General features: G+C 35.3%; 1 protein-coding gene across 1 annotated transcript in view; it reads left to right on the top strand.

Annotated features, from left to right (window-relative positions):
- The first annotated feature begins 1,241 nt into the window (after positions 1–1,241).
- LOC121432166 (ethanolaminephosphotransferase 1-like) overlaps positions 1,242–12,077 on the top strand; it is a 31,859-nt gene continuing 21,023 nt past the window's right edge. Inside the window, exon 1 of the mRNA XM_041630021.1 lies at positions 1,242–1,304. Within this exon, the coding sequence (XP_041485955.1) occupies positions 1,242–1,304 (63 nt within the window). The remainder of the gene's footprint in view (positions 1,305–12,077) is intronic.

The raw sequence follows: 12,077 nt of genomic DNA, 5'->3' as shown, positions 1-12,077 counted from the left end.
ACTAATTTGCAATTAACTGCAAGAAATATGATTGTTTAAAGGACCAAAAATTGACTTGCAATTGATCGCAAGTTTCTTGCAACACCCCATTAGTCTCATACAACTTACACGGAAACTGGCCATGGCGAGGCTGGGGATAGGACTTTTACTGTATATTGGAATAGCATAATCACATTCTGTCTCTTTTATATTTAAAGGGACTGCAAATTTTATGTTATACTTTGACATAGGCCCTATTCTATTTCTTGCTGTAAGCGAATCAGGCCATTTTGGGAAAAGCGTTGTACATAAATGAGCTAAGGAGAAGAAGAAGAAAGAAAGAAAAAAGAAGATCGAAGAAGAAGAGAGAAAGAAAGAAAGAAAGAATGAGGAAGAAGAAGAATTAAGAAGAAGAATTAAGAAGAAGAAGAAAGAATGGAAGAAAGAAAGAAAGAAGAAGAAGAATTAAGAAGAAGAATTAAGAAGAAGAAGATAACAATAATGATAATAACAATGATAAAAGTATACCTACTAATGAAAATATTGATAACTATATACCATTCACGTCTGTATGTCTGTAGAATAGTATGCCAGATGTTGAACGTCGTGAAATTCATGTAAACAAAACACTTGTTCCTCTGACATCAAATACATGTAGATAAAACAAGTAATCCACAAAATAGTATCATATTTGAATTCATGTTAATGGAATTATTGACACCCTTCTGTTTTGATAGGACTTTCAGTATGGTTTTTGAGGATCTCAAAATGAATGCATTGCAGTTAAAGATCTAGACTTCATGCACAAAACAAAACATTTTCTATTTGAAGTAAAATTGTGAATGAAAACCAAAAACAAAATACGCTAAATGATAAGTAAATAAACTACTCATATCATGAAATTGTAAACTTTATCAAATGATATCATATTCGACCTTGGAACTTAAAATTAGTCAAGTAAGCTATTGTTAACTCTCGAATATTGTATTTCGGCGGCCATCTGGGATTTATACTATCCCCTACTTGTAGTTTGGGGATCTTTTAGTATAGTCTTCTGTGGGTGTAGACCTCAAAGAAATTCATCCCAGTGGAATAAATTATGTTGCCATTTGTTCGTTTTTAGAGTAATATATTGTGCGAAGTGTGCTGCATGTTGCAAACAGAAATTAATCACGCCCTCTACGTTCATGAAGTACCAAGAGCTATAAAAAAAAATCTTTCTTTTTTACCTGAACAAGTTTTAGGTTGAAGAACACACCGAAATGGCCATTAAAGGCATTATATATCTTAACAATGACCAGATCAAGGGATTCGATAAGTACAAGGTAAGTAATATCTCATCATTCATTATTATCAGCTCAAAAATGTTAGAGACTGATTCAGCTCCGCTCTGCGACTCCAGCGGTAACACGGGGGTAACGCTAGCCCGACCAGACCCCGTTCGGCAACGTTCAAGGATCGGAGCTCACGACTGCCTTTGGCTGTGATCTCAGCGAATTTTTAACATCGTGGCTTGGACTGGTTAGCCAGGAGGCTTCTAGACTCTAGAATCTAGAGAGTAAAATCATTTACTAACGTACTAAGGTTACTCTCATAGTCTAGCTATGTGCGAATACGGGGGCATCGCGAGCGCTGGTTTTGGTGGCACGGTTTTCGCGCGGGTTTTGCTGCGAGTGGCATCGCCTCTGTCTGGGCGGCTCATTGAAAATGGGGTTTAATGCGCATGCGCACATAGTAGGTGCAATCTCGTGCCTTTTAACAGACAGCTGAAGATGTGCTCTTTCTGTACATATAAGTTTCAATGTGGATACTCGCCTGTAAAGTGTGGAAATCGGAGCTTGAAAGTTCATCAAATTTTTGGACGCGTAAATGTTCGAAAATTTTTTATGGTAAGTAAAACAAGAATCCGATTAGGTATACAATTTGACTGGAAATATATTTGAATTATCAAAAAATCCAAACTTACGCGATTCTGACGTTGCGCAGTCCAGATATAAGAGATGCCAGCTACCCTTGTCACAGCCGGTCTCTCGGCAGTCGAGCTGCCCGATGCGCCTGCGGTTGGCAGGGCGATGCTACCCTTGTCACAGCCGGTCTCTCGGCAGTCGAGCTGCCCGATGCGCCTGCGGTTGGCAGGGTGATGGGAGCGGTCGATAGTGAGTCGTTCATGCTGGATTGAACTAGATCGTAAATTGCTTACTTGATGATTATGTTGTGCCTTTTTGGGGAAATCTCTGTCATTATACCGTAGATAATTATTCTGATATTGATTTTAATACATACATTTGTCACAGAAAGATTTTATCATCCCAAGGTTATGTGACTCAAGTCAAGAGTCTAGGTGGTTGATTATCGTTTCATTTGGAAACTGGATTTGCTTTTGACAGTGGAATATCAATGTTGACTTTTCTAAAATTAAATTCATGGGTGGAAATCCCAGGGGGACACGTCCCCCTACCCAAAATAATAGGGGGACATGTAACAATAATACATTTTTTTTTCTTTTTTGGTCAAACTTTTTTGGGTTAAAATGACCTTACAACAGTTTGGCCTTGGGGATAAACTTTTTTTTTTTAACTTGTCAGAGTTGCCAGCATCCATAGGCGGCGAAAGCTGGGGGAAGTGTACCCCCCCCCCCGCCCTTAATTTGAGGTGGGGGACGATCCCCCCACCTCAATTTTTTTTTTTTGATAACCTTTTTTTTTCATTTTTTTTTGCTTGTCAAATTTAGTTTTCTGCGTCCCCCTATAATTTTTGGTTGATAACCTTTGGTGTATTTTTTTGATTATCAAAATAATTTGGTGGTCCCCCTAAAATTGTTGGCTTTCGCCTCCGATGCCAGCGTCCCCCTACCTTTGGGGCCAATTTCCGCCCATGATTAAAATGCAAAAAATTTGTTGTTTAATTTTTCACTCTCAGAGGAAATATTTCACTTCCACATGGCTCTATTGTCTATTTTTTTTTCTATGTTATTCATTTTTTTTCTATTTTATTATAATTATTTTTTTTTTCAAGAAGGGTGCAGGGGGGGGCGTTGTGTTCATAAGTTGAAATGGGGATGAGATTGGTATAAGTTTTTGTGTCAAGATTGTTTTGAGTGTTGGAGCTTTGATGCCTGTTTTTGTTGCTGTTCAGAGCTTTATTTATGTGCAGTGATTTCACGCTAGAATATGAACTTATTTTTCATTAAAAAAGGAGTGCTCGAACATGGCCTTTGTTGTAATCATACATATCTAAGAAATGCATATATTAAAGCTTAATTTTTATGTTTCCTTCTTGATACTTGAATTACATGCAATGCTACATCTTTACACCCTCAGACTCTGCTGCTCATCCTTCCTAAAAAAAATTGTAATCAAATGCCCACGGTCTCCAAAATGAAAGCTACATTATCCATCTATAAACAAATTGTTGAAACAATAAAATACATAAAGAATTGGTGAAACAATCAAATACATCAGAAAAGCACACTTGTATTTTTATACCATACAAAGTACATGTACAAAAGGAATAATATTTTTCATTTGTTAAAAAAAAAGACCCCATACATACATGTACACAATACTAAAGTTGAAAAAGAGCTAATTGTAATTTATATCAGAAAAACAAAGAAATACATTAGAAATTACAAAAAACAATACTTTAAACAAATTCATTTAGGAAATTATCTACATGATGCTGTTTTGATGCCAACTAAATTATATACAAATTATCTCTCATTATCACCTTCATTTGGCAAAAAAAGAGGCGAGTAATTGTAATTTGCATAATTAATTAGAATTAATTAAAAGAAATTATTTTACACATAATAAGAAGAAAAATTACCAAGTGAAATGATTACACATCAATTGAGTTTTCTTTCACCTTTCCATTGATACCTAAATTACTTCAAAGGGCTCAAAAACAAAGAAGTTAGAGCCCGTTGAAGACTTGGGTTCAAAATGGTCACAAAATGGTCACAAAAATCGGTTATGCACTCCATTGACTTTACATTAAGACAATGACCACAAATTTGGATAAATATGCGCGACTTAAACTGGAATAACTTTATAATTTCTTGATGAAAATTTGAGTTCTTGGTATCATTTGAAAGGTCTTTTTAAGGGCTTTCAAATGATACCAAATTCATTGAGATTTGAGGATTTTCATTTTTTTTGTCACATACCTACATAGTCATACGAAACCAGGTCTTCCTTCTCATAGACCCACCCATCAGATAGACCAAAAGCTTCGGTCTCTGACTCTCTGTTTTGTTGGTTGTTCAGCTGAACTTCGTTGGCTTCTCTCACCAAATACAGAGACCGAAGTTCTAGCGCGATCTGTATAGTCACGTATTGTATTACCGGACACTATCATATTTCCGGACGCGCATAGTACTGCGTACGAAATCAATTTCGTACCGTAAGACTTCCGCAGTTCAATTTCACAGATCAATTAAAAGAACAAGTTTGCAAAAACAAGGCGAAAAAATCCAACTTTTACCTTATTTTTCTCAAAAATGACAGAAAATGCTTAAAATATCATATAACATAGTTTTGCATTAACAATTGATCCCAATTGATCTATTTTCTGATGGCAATACGGACCTAATTTCGGGCCTGATTCGCCGAATTTCAATCTCGTCCGCTCCATCGATCATGATCGTCGACGGCGGCTAGTTCTCAAGGTATATATCCCGGCCGTCCGTGCGCGAGGTAGAGAGCCGTCAACGATCGTCTGCGCATCGATAGAACTTGACTGAGGGGTCACGATATGAACGAGCATAAATACTGGAAAGTGCCATATCGAACACGCAATCAAAAAATTTTTTAAAAAATGAAATTAGTTAGCAAACACCAATTTATTACAAAGATCTGCTCAAAATCGATATAAGAAAGCAAACAAAAACTTAGAATTTACTCATGAGATAATATATCATGAAAAAATCACACCAACTCTTTCTTACACCATTATAATTAAGAATATTTTTACCCGTCCGTGGCGCGTCCGGAATTATGATGTAATTTGTCACGCACGAAAATAATTGTTTTTCGCGGAGGGGTATGCGGCAAGTGCGGTGCAAAGAAAACGGTTGGAAAATATAAAATAATTTCATCATATTCATAATTTTCAGAATATTTGGAATAGCAAGGTATAATTTTTCTTCATTGTATTTCCTCTAGTTGTCATTTTTAAAGCACTGAAATACAGGTGTCCGGCAATAGGATACACTGCCATACAGGGGACTCAATGGCCATATGTTTATGTACTTAAGATCGGATAAAACGGGGAAGTAAATTTGCGCGACAGCCGAGGTAAGTCACTGTTTTTGTTCCTTTTAACTTCATTTTTCTCAGTTTTTTGGCAATTGATGCCAAGAGGGAATATAAATTTGCACTCTGGTCACTATAATTTTCGAAATTTTTATTCATTAAAGACAAAAAATTGAAAAGCCCCGACGGGGGGATTTTGCATTGCAAGTCCCCTAATGGTGGCTGCACGATAGCGAGCCGTCTGTGTACGAGGAGAAATGAAAAAAAAATGTTTAAAAACTCCTCGAAACAGACGGCTGCCAGCTGTCTACCCATCAGATAGCTATATTACATGATTTTTTTTTTTAAATACAGACAAATTATACATCACTTGAAAGGTTTTTTCAAGACAAATTCAATGGTGAAGACCAAATTACAATTGGAGCACCATAACTGAAGATATGGCCTCTTAAAGGGACGCTATACGCGGAACTTTTCTGCCACCCAAGACAAGTACCCTTTGGGTGGCAGATCTACAGGTACTTATCGATCTAAGAAACTTCCATCCTTTTTTTTCATGTAGGTTACTAAGTTAATTTGACTAAAATACAAAACAAGAGGTGATCTTGTAGACCATGGCTGTGTTACCTTCATATTTTTCTTATTCAAACAGCTTCTATTTGTGAAAATATAGTATACAAGAAGAAAGATAACAAATTAGAATAAGACAAGAGAAGTGCATGGGACGCTTTGCGTTGTTAAAAAAAATTAATCAACTCTTGGGGGTCTCATTCCTCAACAGACTTTAATCAGAAAATAAAAATGAATGTCCCACTATACTTCCCGGTATCTGTAAGATTTATATCATTCAAAAGTAGAAAATTAAGTTTTGCAAGTAATTTTTTTTTTCTTTCTGTTTGTCCATGTTCACTCTGTATTCTGTATAATTACCATGATGTCTCAAACTTGTTTGCAGATCCGAGAATGCGAGATCAGACAGCTGGAGCTGCAACAGTAGCTAGAAATGTACTCCACTGCTTAGAATTATAGAATATATTAACATTAAATATATTGGAATATATAAAGTTAAAAAGCAAGTCTCTGACATTATCTGAATTTCTACTACATTTAAAATCACATTTACAAAATAATCTCCCTCCTAGTAAACATAATAAAACAGGGACCCATTATTGTGTACATCATGTGAATTGATGAGACAGCTTATTGATATGATATGACACAAAACAACAGAATATAGATATAGTCATGTATCCATTTTAATACCAGTACCAGGCAGCAGTCAATGCATGGTCTGCGCCTGTACACCATGAAAAAAAAATGAGACTGGAATTAAACATGCTTTAATTCCCGCCTGTTTTTTTTTCTTGAAATATTAAGTTGAAATTATCATTAATTTATCATCAATACACATAATTCATGCAGAAATCAAATGCACAACTTATCACCTACAACTAATTTCAATGGGTTTAACAATAACATACATGCATCAAGTACCACACCCACGGCAACCACGCCCACTCACTCCTTTCGGTCAGCCATGGCACCAAAATCACACTCTAGGCAGCACAACATGGGCTTGCATTCGCCTCTTGCGCAGCTATGCGACACATTCTTATATATCAAAATTAGATTTTCTGATACAAATACACTTCAAAGAATTAATTTATATCTGATATTTGACTGTTCCCTGGGAAATTTTCTGTTTATACGGCTTTGAAGTAAGAAAATAGAAACATGATTTACCTTAAGTGTCCAAAAAACTCCTTTTTGTAACGAAAAACATTGCCGACATTGAACTGAAATCGTCACTAACTTGTAGAAGAAAGTCTGCCGATTTTAATGATACATAACACATGGTTATTTGATGCCCCTAGAGGGCATCAACAAGTAAGAGTAACTTGCAAGATTAACCCGGTTCTGGAGTCATATTTTCCAAAATGGCGACTTCCATCGTGTGACGATGGACAATTGGTGCTCTCGAAAACGGCCTTAAAAACAACATTTTGGCGATGCAAATGTGAGTAAATTGACTAGAAATAAAAAGTTTAGATATAATAGAAAAAGATCGTAACATTTTATGAAAAAAAGGATTTGAAATGTTGATACACTGGCTCAATGAATTTTGCCCATTTTGTGTGTTGGCAGAATAGGAAATGTGTTAAACGCGAACCCGTTGCGATCGCTACATCAGAAGCCAAAACCTGAAACTTTCACCCCTGAGATTTCTACTTTCCTTCATTCATGTTCATTCCTTCTAGAAGATCTAGCCCTAAATCATGTATGGGATAAAACTTCATTTCTGACATTTCTACTCTCTCGTTTTTATTTTTGAACAAGAATTCATAAAAAAAATGAGAGAAATATTGTGAAAAGACGGCACGCGTCTGTAACGTTGGCGAAGAACAATAGGAAACAAGATGGCGGCGTAAACATCAGGCAAGTCTCTTCCGTCTTTTCACAATATTTCTCTCATTTTTTTATGAATTCTTGTTCAAAAATAAAAACGAGAGCGTAGAAATGTCGGAAATGAAGTTTTATCCCATGTACATGATTTAGGGCTAGATCTTCTAGAAGGAAAGTAGAAATCTCGGGGGTGAAAGTTTCAGGTTTTGGCTTCCAATGAGAAGGAAGACCTGGCTTCGTATGAGAGTAACCTTACGTTAGTAAATGATTTTTACTCTCTAGAAGCCTCCTGGCTAGGCTTGGTGAAGACTCGCGAGGATAGACATTCCTATTTATCCACCTAAGACTAAAGTAATTTGAAATAAAATGAAAATTTGTTCTTAATCTTACATTGTAATTCTCTTCCCAGGCCCAATCAATGGCAATGACATAAAAATTAAAGGAAATAGAAAATAGGAAACTTTTTGCCAATGCAAAGTAAGACTTTATTGAATATCTTTCACTTGAGAGTCAACAAAGACTAAAACTAGATGCAAATAATGTTAATGTTATGCCACATATGGTCGATTTTGCCTGAATACTCACCATGTTCTTTTCTCTTCTCTACCAGGTATTATTTATTTCACATAGTTTGATTAAAATTTTTTCGATCGATATGTCCTTTCTTTTATTCTTTCTAAATATTTATTTTCTCTCTTCCTTCTCTTCTTTGTGTTGTTATTGTTGTCACTGTTTTTGCTGTGTGTTTTTCTTCTCATTCTTTTTCTTCCTCATCCTTTTTGTTCTGTAATTCTCCAACTCTTTCTTCTATTCTTCCTACTTTCTTCTAGTTCTTCGTAATATTCTTCTTGTATCTCTATATCTTCTTATTTATTGCTAACAGTAAATTCTGATTTTTATTCTTCATTTATAAACTATGTAAATAGTATAATTTTATCATTTTATGATCGTAATTCTATATGTTGAGGTCTTGAGGACCTCGCTTTCGAGCTTTCGTGGGTCATCCTGTGCAAGCCTGTTTTTATTGCTACATTATATGTCACGGTGACTTGCCAAATAAAATCAATCAATCTACATTGATTCGTCACTCAATCATCTTGAAAGAATTTAAATGATCCATTCATGCAATCATGATTAATGTCAATTTGTGATTTTGTTTCAAAGCTTTCATAAATATCATCCAGGATTCCAGCCACTGCACTGTAAAAAGAAATGTGCAAATGCAAGTTTAGGCTCTAGAGCTAGATCTAAGTGCAAATAACCTAGAATAACTTTAATAGAGGAGTCTCAGCTCAGGACTCTGTGATGATATTTTTATAATTTTGACATTGTCTTTTCAAGACTTAATTAAAAGCAGTAAATATTTTAAGAATTGTTGTAACATTAGGGTGAAGAAGGAAAATTAGGAGAGGAGGAAAAAATGGTTTGGGGCTTTGGGCCTTGGTGAAAATGTAAATTCCCCCCACCCCCAAAAAATAATTTAGAAGGTCTAGTGAACTTTGATGGGTTTGATCCCAGGGGATTGACTTGGCCTTGGGGATATCCCCCAATATTTCAAATGTGGGGGGGGGGGGGGGTTGACCTACATGTATGTAATCATCCCCTAATATATTTGAGGTATGATAATAATATGGTAATAATAACAGTGATGATAAATGATTAGAATAACATCAGTAGGATAATAATGATGAATATCATAATGATGGTGGTTAGGGTTATCATCATGACCATACACAGTGGGGGAAGGGGGCAGTTCCCCCCCCCAACAAAAAAAAAATCAAAAAAAGAAAATTGAAAACATTTTTTTTTTATTTTCATTAAATTCTCCAAAATTACTCACAAAATCCTTCAATTGCAATTTTCAAAATGCAAAAGCGCCCCAGTGACTAGCCGTGTAGCTTCGCTCCCTCGCTTTACCCCCTACAAAAAAATTAAGTGTACGGCCATGGTTATTGATGACCATTTACATTGTTTGTCTCATATTTTTCTTACGTTTACTGCTATTGAATGAAATCGTTCCTTTCGGAAACTGTTACAACAGATGGATGGAAAAAGAAAACTTTGCCGATGTGTGTGCCCCATTTATTTTTACACCCTTTGAACATCACTTCATTTTTCTTAGTTTTTCTTTATTCAGGTTCATAATGTAAAATAAAAGGAGAACATAAAAAATAAGAATTGAAATCTAGAATAGTGGATAACAGAGCTGCCAAGTAGTACTGATTTTCAGTATTTAGTACTGAAAAGTGAGAAGAATACTGATAGTTTCATGTAAAATACTGATTTCTAAAGTTTCAGTTTTATGTGTGGTCCTATGGTATTTTTTGAAAATACTGATTTCCTCACCGAAATACTGATTTTCAGCTTATAAAATACTGAAATGTTCCTTTTCGGGTTGGCAGCTCTGGGATAAGATGAAAACCGATAAGAGTCCTCAAAATGGCTGATTTTATGTCATTTTTTCAAAAATCTCAGCTTGTGCTTCACGCTTGCATTTCCCTACAAAGTACCTTGTCTTGTAGAAATAAAGCTTTCATTATACTAAAATGCTGGTCTTAAGGATTACACTCTCCCCCCCCCCTCATTCCCTCCACTTGTGACAGATGTAGGGGCTTTGTGGTCATGGACCCACTAAAAAGTTTCCTGACCAAGAAAGGAGAAAAAAGAAATGAAAAGAAAAGGGGTGATAAATTAAAATAAAAATGTCCTGTTAAAATCTTTCGCAAAATTAGATTTTGTATTAAAAAGGTCAAAGTCTTTATTTGCTTGCAAATAATTGTTTGTGGGAGGTTAGAGTTAAGAAAGGAAAGGAAGAAAGCAATGACAAAAAGTTTTGGCCTTTCCATCAAAATATGCAATATACGGAAAATGGTATTTGATGAAAAAAGTTTACAGGCAAAGACAGAAGGAAATTGGTGAACTTACATGGAAGGATATGAGGGAGGCTAGAAATACATGTAGGGGAGTTAAAATCAAGAAGGAAAAGTATGAAAGTGAAGTTAGAAATATATACATAACATTATGTGCAAACCTTTGATAATCTAGCAAAGAACACTAGATCATCAAGTCCGAGTTGCAAGAGATTTTGGTTTATTTTTTTGAATAGCTAAATACCTTTAGTAGTTTTGTGAATAGGTATAAACTTAGGCAGGCCAGATGCCGATGTTTTGATTTTTTCATGAAGAAGAACTTTGAATTATGAATTGATGGTTTTTTTTTTCAATATGAATCAAATGAGTGCAAATCTTAATTTGATTTCAAATTATTTAATGAACTTTTTTGTAGTACCCATGATTCTCCACCTTGGCCTGGGTCTTGAGCTCTGGGGACCGTTTCATGAAAGGACTTGTCAGACATATCTGACAAGTCCTGTTTTATCTGACAGTTACCATACAAACAGTGTCTTTCAGCCAGTCAGAATCAAGGAAAGTTATCAGATGTGACAACTTGTCTGACAAAAATGTTGATGAAACGCTCCCCTGAAGTCCCTGTACTTGCCAATGAATGACATACATACATACATACATACATACATACATAACAGGTACTTATATTTACCAAAAATTTGATCAAAGCATTTTATAATAAATAACTAATAATAATAATAATTACATTAAACAACACTTAAGATCTATCTACTGGACTGGTGCCTGATCTTAGTTCACCCGCAGTTTAAGGAACTTGCCCAGAAGGCAATCCGGCAGGTACATGTACATATCTCACAAGGGCTCTAAAAACACCAGGCCTAAGCTAAACCCTAACAAAGAAACACCTTACGAAAGAGAACTAAACATGAATATTTAAACCTATAGTTACACAAAAAATCATATAAGGAGAAAAAAATCAATGAGCAAATGTGTTTTAAGCAGAGATTTAAAAGTTTTTAACTTGTCAGCAGATCTTACTGTTACAGGCAGTTTATTCCATAATTTGGGCACAAAATTAGCAAATGCTTTATCACCATATGAACTAAAACTTCTTCTGTGTTTAAGGAGGTATTGGTCAGCATGTGATCTAAGGAATCTAGTATTGCCCATATGAATATAATTACTAATTATGTCTGATAGATAAGCAGGAGCTTCCCCCATATGTGCTTTAAATACGAGAGCAAGAATCTTGAAAACAATGCGTTTAGAGACTGGAAGCCAATGCAACTGCTGTAATAATGGTGAAGAATGTTCCCTACGATTTACCTTAAAAATAAGTCTAGCTGATCTATTTTGAATGGTCTGCAATTTTTTCATGTCTTTAACAGTAATGCCGTATAGGAGTGAATTACAGTAGTCTAGACGTGAGAGAACAAGTGATGTCACTACATGATTACATGTAGTTTCATTGATAAAGCAACGTATGCGTCCAATGTTGTGCAGATTGAAATTCAAGGAGCAAGTCAGAGAGGAAACATGATTTGACATAATCATGTTATTATCAAAATAGACACCA

Source organism: Lytechinus variegatus, chromosome 18 (genome assembly GCF_018143015.1).
Source record: "Lytechinus variegatus isolate NC3 chromosome 18, Lvar_3.0, whole genome shotgun sequence".
Classification (NCBI taxonomy): Eukaryota; Metazoa; Echinodermata; class Echinoidea; order Temnopleuroida; family Toxopneustidae; genus Lytechinus; species Lytechinus variegatus.
This window is presented reverse-complemented; position numbering and strand designations above follow the sequence as displayed.